Source organism: Eumetopias jubatus, unplaced genomic scaffold, assembly GCF_037043125.1.
Source record: "Eumetopias jubatus isolate StellerSeaLion01/CBP00866 unplaced genomic scaffold, mEumJub1_p1.0 scaffold_5, whole genome shotgun sequence".
Taxonomy (NCBI): domain Eukaryota; kingdom Metazoa; phylum Chordata; class Mammalia; order Carnivora; family Otariidae; genus Eumetopias; species Eumetopias jubatus.
The window spans coordinates 75010989-75023738 of record NW_028274811.1 but is presented as its reverse complement, the minus strand read 5'-3'; the positions used below and the strand labels follow the sequence as shown (position 1 = coordinate 75023738).

Sequence of the window (12750 nt, the reverse complement as noted above, 5' to 3'; positions counted from 1 at the left end):
TCACACTGAATAAAATGACTATAGTAATTCTCAGAATAGGAAAAGCTTACAATGCACAATACTCCACCTGATCCCCAATTTTTTTCCCATTGGTGATCTTGTGACCTGATTTAGTCTACATATTATTCTGCTGATGATCAATGAGAAAAGAAAGAAAACACTTTGTCTTTCCAGGAAAGTCTAAGGAGGAATATACAAAAGTAGCCAATCCCTCCTTCATTTCCCGTTCAATTTCATATTTCTTCAGTGTGAGCAAAGGAATGAATGGATTCTGCACTAGATTTAACATTTAAAATCATAAAGGTTAAGACTATATTACACTTGACTATAAAGATGAAAATTATAATAGGTTTTATAAAGAAGAAAAGAGAAATGACCCAAATAAATAAAATTATGAATGAAAGAAGAGAGATCACAACCAACACCAAAGAAACACAAACAATTATAAGAACATATCAAGAGCAACTATATGCCAGCAAATTAGATAATCTGGAAGAAATAGATGCATTCCTAGAGATGTATAAACTACCAAAACTGAACCAGGAAGAAATAGAAAACCTGAACAGACCTATAACGACTAAGGAAATTGAAGCAGTCATCAAAAATCTCCCAACAAACAAGAGCCCAGGGCCAGATGGTTTCCCAGGGGAATTCTACCAAACATTTAAAGAAGAATTAATACCTATTCTTCTGAAACTGTTCCAAAAAAATAGAAATGGAAAGAACACTTCCAAACTCATCTTATGAGGCCACCATTACCTTGATCCCAAAACCAAAAAAAGACCCCAACAAAAAGGAGAATTACAGACCAATATCCCTGATGAATATGGATGCAAAAATTCTCACCAAAATACTAGCCAATAGGATCCAACAGTACATTAAAAGGATTATTCACCATCACCAAGTGGGAATTATTCCTGGCCCGCAAGGTTGGTTCAACATCCTCAAATCAATCAATGTGATACAATATATTAATAAAAGAAAGAACAAGAACCATATGATCCTCTCAATAAATGCAGAAAAAGCATTTGACAAAGTACAGCATCCTTTCTTGATCAAAACTTTTCAGAGTATAGGGATAGAGGGTACATACCTCAATATCATAAAAGCCATCTATGAAAAACCCACAGCAAATATCATTCTCAATAGGGAAAAACTGAGAGCTTTCCCCCTACGGTCAGGAACACGGCAGGGATGTTCACTATCACCACTGCTATTCAACATAGTACTAGAAGTCCTAGCCACAGCAATCAGACAACAAAAAGAAATAAAAGCCATCTGAATCAGCAAAGAAGAAGTCAAACTCTCACTCTTTGCAGATGATATGATACTTTATGTGGAAAACCCAAAAGACTCTCCCCCAAAACTGCTAGAACTCATACAGGAATTCAGTAAAGTGGCGGGATATAAAATCAAGGCACAGAAATCAGTGGCATTCCTGTAGACCAACAACAAGACAGAAAAAGAGAAATTGAGAAGTCAATCCCATTTATAATTGCACCCAAAACCATAAGATATCTAGGAATAAATCGAACCAAAGAAGCAAAGAATCTGTACTCAGAAAACTATAAAATACTCATTAAAGAAATTGAAGAAGACACAAAGAAATGGAAAAACATTCCATGCTCATGGATTGGAAGAACAAATATTGTGAAGATGTCAATGCTACCTAGACCGATCTGCACATTTAATGCAAACCCTATCAAAATACCATCAACTTTTTTCAAAGAAATGGAACAAATAATCCTAAAATTTGTATGGAACCAGAAAAGACCCCGAATAGCCAGAGGAATCTTGAAAAAGAAAATCAAAGCTGGTGGCATCACAATTCCAGTCTTCAAGCTCTATTACAAAGCTGTAATCATCAAGACAGTATGGTACTGGCACAAAAACAGACACCTAGATCAATGAAACAGAATAGAGAGCCCAGAAATGGACCCTCAACTCTATGGTCAACTAATCTTCGACAAAGCAGGAAAGAATGTCCAGTAGAAAAAAGACAGTCTCTTCAACAAATGGTGTTGGAAAAATTGGACAGCCACATGCAGAAGAATGAAACTGGACCATTTCCTTACACCACACTCAAAAATCGACTCAAAATAGTTGAAAGACCTAAATGTGAGACAGGAGTCCATCAAAATCCTAAAGGAGAACACAGGTAGCAACCTCTTCGACCTCAGCCGCAGCAACTTCTTCCTAGAAACATTGCCAAAGGCAAGGGAAGCAAGGGCAAAAATGAACTATTGGGACCTCAAGATAAAAAGCTTTTGCACAGCAAAAGAAACAGTCCACAAAACCAAAAGACAACCAACAGAATGGGAGAAGATATTTGCAAATGACATATCAGATAAAGGGCTAGTATCCAAAATCTATAAAGAACTTATCAAACTCAACATCCAAAGAACAAATAATCCAATCAAGAAATGGGCAGAAGACCATGAACAGACATTTTTCCAAAGAAGACATCCAAATGGCCAAAAGACACATGAAAAAGTGCTCAACATCGCTTGGCATCAGGGAAATCCAAATCAAAACCTCAATGAGATACCTCCTCACACCAGTCAGAATGGCTAAAATTAACAAGTCAGGAAATGACATGTTGTCAGGGATGTGGAGAAAGGGGAACCCTCCTACACTGTTGGTGGGAATGCAAGCTGGTGCAGCCACTTTGGAAAACAGTATGGAGGTTTTTTTCAACTCAAAAAGTTGAAAATAGAGCTACCATACGACCCAGCAATTGCACTACTGGGTATTCACCCCAAAGATACAAATGTAGGGATCCGAAAGGGTATGTCCACCCTGATGTTTATAGCAACAATGTCCACAATAGCCAAACTATGGAAAGAGCCCAGATGTCCATGGACAGATGAATGGATGAAGAAGATGTGGTATGTGTGTATAAATACACACACACACACACACACACACACACACACACACACACACACACAAATGGAATACTATGCAGCCATCAAAAGGAATGAAATCTTGCCATTTGCAATGACGTGGATGGAACTGGAGGGTATTATGCTGAGAGAAATAAGTCAACCAGAGAAAGACATGTATCATATGCTCTCACTGATAGGAGGAATTCTTAATCTCAGGAAATAAACTGAGGGTTGCTGGAGTTGTGGGGGGTGGGAGGGATGGGGTGGCTGGGTGATAGACATTGGGGAGGGTATGTGCTATGGTGAGCGCTGTGAATTGTGTAGGACTATTGAATCACAGACCTGTACCTCTGAAACAAATAATACATTATATAAAAAAAAAAAGAAGATAGTAGGAAGGGAAAAATTGAAGGCAGGGAAATCGGAGGGGGAGATGAACCATGAGAGACTATGGACTCTGAGAAACAAACTGAGGGTTCTAGAGGGGGAGGGGGGTGGGAGGATGGGTTAGCCTGGTGATGGGTATTAAAGAGGGCACGTACTGAATGGAGCACTGGGTGTTATATGCAAACAATGAATCATGGAACACTACATCCAAAACTAATGATGTAATGTATGGTGATTAACATAACATAATAAAATTTTTTTTAAAAAAGACTATATTACACTTTTTGTTCAACAGATTACATAGGTATTTGGTGAAACCACAAGCTACTCACCTAAATTTTAAACCTGGAGTCAAAAGCTTAAATGTTTAAATGCTCACCCTAAGTGAGTGAAGCAGGCCACTCATGTACCATTTGGGACTTTGGTGCATGGGACAGTAAAGGCCTGGCTTCGGGAAGGATCTGCCACTGCACCCTCCTCTATGTGGGAATGAAGGTCCACAGTTGCCACATCTCACTTTCAAAAGAGACTCCAGAAGTCAGGATTTGTATATAAATTTCCCCACATTTTAAAATGTCAGATTACATGTTTAAATACTGTATGGGTCAAAACACCTGATCAGTAGGTAGGCTCTGGTCTAAGTGGCCAGTATTTGACCTTCATTCAGATCCATCTCATACGAATGACCAACCCTGAACGTTTCATTTTGAAATCTAGCATATCTGGTTATGAATAAGTTATTTCCTGTAAAATCAGATGAAATTTTGCATTACCTTACTAGCTGAAATGCATCATGAATCAGACCTACTCTGTCCTTAGGTCTGAGAAGTGTGTGGTTCTGATTCAGCTGGGTAATAAGTTGGTCCCATCCACGCCCCTCATAGTGGACAACGTAGTAGCCATTTGAATCCACATTGAATTTCACCCAACTGCTATTTTCAGATAATTCCAGAGTATCTAGGAAGAGGAAATTGGCATAGCATTTTGTTATCAGCATACATACCAGGAACATCTCCAAAACTGTTAGTTCTCATGCTATTACTAATTAATCAGTGGGAAGACACAAAGTTTTGGAAGAATCACTATGATATTCATTTTCAGTCTACTGAATGGGTTTTTGTGGATTATGATCTTATTAAATTAATAAATAAGTTAATTCATAGGAAAGGGGCTGCTAAATTTGTTCTCAAAAGCAGTTTCTGAAGGTCTAAGAGTCCCAGTTAACCAGATGATAAGCATGATTGGGAATTTAACTTAATTTATTTGTGGCCTTGTTACTGGTCACTGAAATATGCATATGTAAATAGATGATCCATTTGTCTAGTCTTCATTTTGGATGAAATAAGGATTCCAGGTTGAACATGACATTATGATGGAAACCCTCTCACATTTCAGTGAGGTGTTCAAAAGAGAAATTAAAATTATATTATGTATTTTTAATATGACAGACACTATACAATGTGACCAAAATAACATTATCATACTTTCTCAATAGTTCTGTGAGACTTAGTCCCCATTCAAAATAAGATGAGAAAATTGAAGCTCAGGAGGAGTAAAGAAATTTTCTTGGGGTCACACATCTAATAGGTGACATAGTGAGGAGTTGAATCCAGGGCCACTTCATTCCAAAGTGCATGCTTTTTTCCAATACATATTTTTGCCTTGTGGCATAAGCACTGGGTTAGTAGTTTTTTAAGAGATATAAGATAGAAAGCCATCATTTCTTGATTTAAATACAAACCTATCTCTAAATGCTAAAAGCATAAAGAAAACTTCCCATTGAATAGAAAATTCAAATTTTCCAACTAAAGGGCTCTTTTAGTAACTAATAAATGGAGAAATAAGAACTTCCCCGAATATAAATCTTTTATTATGAGATTTGCTTATACTACCTTTCCTCCAAATAACCCAGAACAAGTTTAATTTCAGAATTGAAACACCTGTTTGGCTAACGAGTTCATTACCTACCTGTCCTCGATTTTAGAACGTGGCTACGGATCACATTAGAGGAACTTGTGCAGTAGGTCAGTGGAATATGCCAGAGGTACCTATGTCAGAAAATAGGGATTGTTACGGACTAAATGAATGGCCCTTTTAATGTTCACATTGTGAGACTCAGATAGGCTGTAAAAGGCACCTAATGGCTCATCTTTCACACCATCAGTGGCCTTATAAATTTCATAGGCTAAAACTTGCAGATCCTTGAGTATGCAAAAATTCTTCTTCTCTATGATTATATATACACCTAGTTGACCTCTGTCACAATTACCTGTGCCACTGCTGTCCAAATCTCACACCACAAATTCTGATTGTTTTCTTCTAAGCAAGAGGAAAAAAAAAATCCAATCTTCCTTTCATATTTCCAAAAACTCTGGTGGCCTGATATTAATTCAAATAACCAAAGAAAACTTCAAGAAAAGTCTCAAGAGATAAAGATCTGACCTCAGTATGATTTCCACTTATCCTTTTGTTCAACAAAGCCACCCACACCCAACGCCTGCACTGGTAAGTAACTGTAAGTGGTCATCAAAGCCACAATCTAGGATCTGCAGATCAGCCAAGTCCAGGGAGCAGAAAAGCAGAATGCATTGGAGGAAAAGACCACTTTCAATGGTAGTCTGGTTACTTTACAAATGTCCTACTACAGTAAATAACAGAAATCGGCTGGTGTTTTTTTGACTTGCTAACAGGTTCTAGAATTCATTTCCTCTATCACACCAAGCCATATTAGCTATAGTAACCTCGCACATGTAAAATCGTGCTTGAAAATACGAACAGGTATAAAACAGAAAGAGGAATAATTGAGGATGTACCTACTGGTCTTCAGTAAAATATAAAACAATGAAAGAAACAGCATACGCAGACTTTATCTAGCAAAAGGTCAGAAGGGATAATCTACCTGCCAACCCGTAAAGTATTGATAATCAACAAAGCAATTGAAAAATTTATACAAAAAGGTAAAATATGGACACATAGATATTGCCAAGATTTAACAGAATGATCTGGATTGATCTTGGCTCCAGAAAGAAAGGAATTTTTTTCCCGATAAACATAGCTGGGAGTGAGAAAGAGGGAGAGTAGCATTTCATGAGTCTGGATAGGCATGACTCGGAGGGTAAGAATTTTATAAGAATCATCTAAATACTGCCTCAGAGGAAAAATACAGATCACTGTAATAGATATTTGTTATCCTGGCCCATCCGCACCATTGAACTCCCTCGTGACATTTTGATAAGTTACAAAAGCGTGAATCCCTCCTTCCCAGTAATGAATCAAACATTAAATTTTCCAGGCTGTGTTGTCAAGATATACATTGTTTTAAGCTCTCTGAGGTTCAGACTTCAGAAGGGCACACGGAAAAATGAAATGATGTGTACACGGAGAGGTGGCATAAGAGTTGCGGTTGGATTGGAAACAGGCAACTGACCAAATAGAAAAGAAAAACAATATATTCTCTGTGTTACAGACCCTGAATTTGCTTCTGATTCTCAGAAAACTTCTAGCGTTGTTATTAGACAGATAACATCCCTAGAAAAAGAAATAACAATCCTAAGAGCCAGTACAGATGCACTTGTATTATTTCATTTCAAATTGTCCTCCTTCATCTCATGGATAGAACTAAGAGATCCCAGAAATGTGGACAGTGTTGTGTTTCTTGATTTTAGTAATGCCTTGAACACATCTTCTTAGGATAGGCTGGTGAACGAGATGATAGTACGGCTCACTGGATTTACTTTCGTTATTACCATGACACATCATATGTTTTAAGACATCCCGTTTACCAAAAACTAATGATGTAATATATGGTGATTAACATAACAATAAAAAATTAAAAAAAAAAAAAGACATCCCGTTTATAGTCAGTTACTGAAAAACAAAAGGCCACAGGAGGTTTAATTCACAGGATTCACAGGAAGGTAATTCACTGCCTAGGGGATATATTTTCTCTTCTGATAAGATGTATAGTTATCGTAACACTTTCTAGGTATGCGCTAGTCACACAACTATGAGGCCCCAGAAATCTAGGATGGAAAAGAGCAGGACATATTTCAACAGAAATATAACTGACCGCGCTCTGCATCAGAGCTGAGCGGCTGCTGCGCAGTTACTAAGAACAGAGCTGCGCAGCAAGGCCCATGGGGCCGGCCCGAAGCTCCTTAAGTCTGTTGTCAAGGCTAGTTCGGGCCTCTGATTCCTGTGTAGAAAGAGCATCCACCACGTTGCCAGAGAAACCGAAAGAAAGCTAATGGAACAAGGAGCAAGCTGAGATGAAGTGACCCAGGCGAACAGAAGAAAAGCAGCCACCTCTCCTGCAGGGCCCTCCATTCAGGGTCCTCTTTGAAAACCCCGCTCAGGAAGCGCTCCTGCTGCAGCCTGAGGGAACGCCCTTCTCGTGTAACCACCACCAGGGGGATTCCTTTCTGCTGAGTCCACGTCGTCATCATCTCCTTGACCTCCACGTTTTCCCCCAGGAAGGCGAGCTGAAATGACAAGTGACTTTGGTGACTCGAGACAGAAGAGAGCAGAAACGCAGATATCCTTGGATGCCAGAAACAAGGCTTGAGGAGGAAGAGAGGAGGCTTCCCGCTGTCACCTCGGGGCTGGAGCTGGAGCAGGGATGCCCTAGCGCAGCTCTCTGCAAGTTAACTGAAGGAGGGATGTGTGCGGCAGATAGAGGGTTAACATGTGGCGGCAAAGTCCCAGGGGAAGGCCTTGCTTGAGACTGGAGCCTCCCTCCTGCTCCATTTCAAACACAAAACAAAACAAAACAAAAAAAAAAAAAACACAAAAAAAACAAAACAGGAAAAACAAAAACCCACCTCTCCATTCTAAGAACAGTGGAGTGGAGGTGTTTAGGAGAGAAATGTCTATCTTTAGGGGAGCTTTAAATATTCCAAAAGAACTATATTATATCAATACATGTCTATTGAACGGAGAACAAAACCTCTAGCTTCCTAGCTTCTGTTATGGATTTCTGACCACTGGATTATGCTGAATCTTCCTTTAAAAACTACAATTTATGGGATTACCGTGACTCTTCTTAAAAAGTGTTCCCCTTTTCTTTCATGGTGACTTTTCTTTCTTCTCTACTAAAGTGTTCCACTAACTTCCCAGAAGTAAACAAAAAGATGGGGCCTCAAGAAAACCATTCACTATATTTCCAAACCTAACATATTTGGTTTGGCATCCTTCTGAGCCTGGAAGATGCCAATGCAGCACTAACCACGCAGAGGAATTCTGAGCTGAGATATTTTTAGCTAGCAGTGGAGTTGTGGGAAAGCTGAATTATAACGACAAAAATATAGTAGTAACAGCATCATCCCCCTAAATGGCCTGAACATTCCTTTTTCAGTCAACTTTGTTTCAAGGAAAATTGTGGAACTCTCTTCCTTTCCAGTTTTTTAAAGGGACAGTTGTTGGGGCACCTGGGTGGCTCAGTCAGTTAAATGTCCAACTCTTGGTTTCAGCTCAGGTCATGATCTCATGGGTCAGGGGATCGGATGGAGCCCCACGTCAGTCTCCCCCCTGAATAGGGAGCCTGCTTGAAGATTCTCTCCCTCTGCCCCTCCCCCCACTCTAGCACACTCTCTCTCTCTCTCTCTCTAATAAATAAATAAGTCTTTAAAAAAAAATAAAGGAACAGTTAGGCTCATCTACCTACTCACTCTGGGTCATGTGATGCCCCAGACCTCTTCTACTCTATAAGTTTCTTTATACTTACTGTATTGCTTGTCATCTTGGAATCAGAATAACAAAATTCACCAGATGTAAAATCACCTAGACAACTCTATAAAACAAGAATTGAAGAACACCATCATTTGGGTACTGATAGTTGGCTGAATATGCATATTAGACATGAATGCAGACATTTAATAGCATAGCTGTATGAAAATTTAATTGATCCAGACATGGTATGGAGCATAGCAATTCATGAAAATGGAAAAAAAAAAACAAAACATCTCTGTAGTGACCATAGGAAATCCACAAAAGTTACTTACATACATAAAACAAAAAGTAATTTTTGTGGCTTTCCTATGGTTATTGCAAAGATGCCTTTTTTTCATTTTCATGAATTGCTATGCTCCTTACCATGTCTATCTAGATCAATTAAATTTATATATGTGTATATATTAAATATATGCATATATTTCAAGTTTTCTAAAGAAGTACAATGTAGTAGAATAGCTGTTTTAAAAGTTAGTTTGTTGAATTTTTCTTTCATTTCTTCTCTTTCCCCTGGGAAAGGCCCTACTTTATTCTTTTATTGGGCATGCTACTCATGCCCCTGTTTAGCATTTAGGCAACTGTGTCTAGTACTAACCTTCTCCTACCATATCATAAATCCCTTGACTGGGGAGAGGGAATGCCTTTGCTTACCTGGGCGTTCCCAATGACTACCACAGTAGCATATAAAAAGAATAATAACTTTTGAATTCAGAATTAAAATGAGACCTAAGCAAATCAACAACTTGTCAATCAACCCTTAAATAACTAAGACTTAAAGCTTAAGGGGAACTGTAAATGGAAAAATAACACACACACTTTCCAAGGCTCTCAAATGCTTTTAAATGATTTTATGAAAAATAACAACAAAGAATTCCTTTAATTCCCCAATTTGCTATTGACATGTATTAGAAATGATGTTACATGACACAGTGCTGAGTAAGATATTTACAGGAATTTATCATTTTCATACCACAGTTTCAATTGGCATCAGAAAATGGTCAACTAGACCTGAGGACCTTTAGGGAAAGGTTAGATGGGAGACTTTCTTGATAACTAGGAAGAACCTGTGATGTAATTAAGAAAATAAATACTGAACTTGGAATCAGAAGATAGATCTCAGTTACTGGTTCCAGCATTTGCATGGTGTATATATAAGCTTGGCACCAATCTCTCCCTCAGGATTACTTTTCCCACCTATAAAAATGGGGCAAGAATGCCTACCTTCTTCTTGATGGCTAATAAGCATGATATGACAAAAATTAACATAGGAATAGTCACAGTTGGCCTAAAAGAATCCTGCAATTGTTGGCCAAATTTCTCCTTTAATATCCCCCCATACCCACTACCCACTATGCACACCAAAGATTGTTCCTTATTGAAGAAAGGCAAGGTTAATGTCTACACACACACACACACACACACACACACAAAGCAAAGGAGAGGGGGAAAGTGAGGAATGGGAAAGAAAACCAATGTGAGGCTTGTTGAGAAGTTTAGGAGGACTCTGGAGAGAGAGCATCTAGATTGTCAGCAGGAGGTGATGGAAATGGATAAAGAGCACTTATATAGGTTGTACTAAGGACTGTGTATTTCAGTCCCTTTTATGATTTTCAAGAAATGTGAACAAAAGATTTGAGCTACATTGAAAAAATGTTTAATGACTTGACTTTTGTTTCTTTGACTACAAAATCACACATAAATTATTAGACCACGAGAATTCAGACTTTATAAGAGCATTAAAAAAATCAAATGAGATAATGCACTTGAAATATCTTTTTAAACTATTATGTGCTATGTAAATATTGAACAATATCATGACTGTCCCCGGGCCATAAGTGCTTATAAGGAAAAGAGGACCCCTTCTGTCTATAATGGCTTAGGTTTTATCTACCCGTATGAGCCCTGCCAGTCCAATAATTCTATGAAAGATTATTTTACTCACAGTTGAAAATTCAAGAATATTTTAATAATTATTAGAATCCTCTGAGTTGACTGCATGTTTTCTTTGTTTTACCTATTATACTACATGAATCCCAAAGACAAAGAGACCAAGTGTTCCCTAATTAACAATTGTTTATTAATCACAATGCTAGGTGCTGTGGCATTAAAAAAAAGAATAGATATGATTCTTGTTCTTAAGCAAATTTTATTATTCTCACCATTGTTATTATTGAACCATTAAAAACTAATAAAAGAGAATGTCACTGTGTAGAATAGATTCATAAATGCACTTCTAGGTATTGAGCAGAAAGGCAAACCATTGAGGGGTGGAGTAGTCTGTAAGGAGGAGGTAAAATCTCAGCTAGAACTCAAAAGATGGGTGGCATTGAATTGTTGGCAAGAAAAAAGTACATTTCAGGTAGCAAGGGCCCTCAAAACAAAAACATGATGACATAAGGATTGAGTAGGATTTCTTCCTATGAGGGAGAAGATGTGTCTCATGCAATGGAGAATACATGCTGGACAATAAAGTTGAGAAGGTAGAGTTCAACCTTAAAATTTGGGCAGGGAAGATTAGATATTCATGGCAGGAATTACAAAGTCATCAAAGAGTTTGGAAAATGGGGAGATAAAAGTATCGGGTTAACTATAGAAGGGAACCAAAAAGAAGGAGACCAGATATCAAAGGCCTGTGACTATCCCAGGATGGGTGGCATCCTGGTTTAGTGTGGTGCCAGAGGAAAAAGGAACGTGCTGCCTTCTATGGACCCTGACAATGTAGAAAGTGGAATAGATATTGGTTGGCTGACAGTACAACTATTTATAAACCTTCATAATTAGCCTGTTACATTTTAGGCTCAACAACAGTTTCTGTTACCCAATATATGACTTACATTTGACAGACTGCTCCACAAATCATCATTTTTAGCATTTCCATAACTGAACCTCTTTAAGTAGTGAATAATTCCTTTGTGGAATTTCTCCTCATTCAGAAAATCCTTGAGCATATTCAAAATACAAGCTCCCTTAAAAAGAAAGAAAGACAACAAACAAAAAAAGAAGATAAAGAAAAAGTTGTATGATTTGTTTTAAAGGAAGCTTAAATCTTATGGAACATGCGTAATGTCTGAAAAATGAACATCAAATACAAGAAACATATAACAAGTGGCGGTAACCTGCAACCAATTAAGTTCAACTGCTGATCTTACAAGCCTCATTATATTTCTCCTGAAAGCAGAGCTCCCACTTGCCCACAGCATTTACTACCTTGTTATAGGAAACTGCATCAAACATTTCCGCTATCTGAGTAGGAGTTTCTGCTTGATTGGAGATAGGACGGGATGAATTTAGTGAATCTTTTTTAATTACTGCAAAACACACATCCAAAAAAGCATCATCCTAAAGAGGGAAAAAAATTTTTTCACTTTCAATTTGAAACTTTCAAAGCAAGAGAAAACACAGTAGGCTTAGGAAGATATTCATAGAAGTAGTCAAACAATATTTCTTACAATTGATTGTAAGTTTCTTTCCCCTTCTATATTCCCCTGCCACCCATTCTCTACTTCATAAAGGTATAAGTCCAACATTCCTTCATACATTGTTTGAATGTTTACCATGTACCAGGCCCTTGGATACAGAAAAAAAAAAATGGTTCCCATTTAGTGAACATTTGCTATGTGCCAGGACCTTACATCTATCATCTGTGTTCCTGTGAACACCCTGCAAAGTAGATGCACTGTGTGCACTTTACAAGTGAGAATATATGAAGCTTTGGGATTACACCATGGACTCAACACATAGCAAATAC

At 38.0% G+C, this 12750-nt stretch overlaps 1 protein-coding gene across 7 annotated transcripts in view; it reads right to left on the bottom strand.

Moving 5' to 3' along the window:
• Positions 1–12750, bottom strand: part of ERAP2 (endoplasmic reticulum aminopeptidase 2) — a 42982-nt gene that overhangs the window by 10607 nt on the left and 19625 nt on the right. For all 7 annotated transcript variants that reach the window (XM_028092037.2, XM_028092036.2, XM_028092038.2 and 4 more), the window contains 6 exons: positions 12210–12341; positions 11837–11968; positions 8998–9063; positions 7581–7756; positions 5244–5323; positions 4049–4232 (listed from right to left, as the gene is read on the bottom strand). In XM_028092037.2, coding sequence (XP_027947838.1) covers positions 4049–4232; positions 5244–5323; positions 7581–7756; positions 8998–9063; positions 11837–11968; positions 12210–12341 — 770 coding nt within the window. The remainder of the gene's footprint in view (positions 1–4048; positions 4233–5243; positions 5324–7580; positions 7757–8997; positions 9064–11836; positions 11969–12209; positions 12342–12750) is intronic.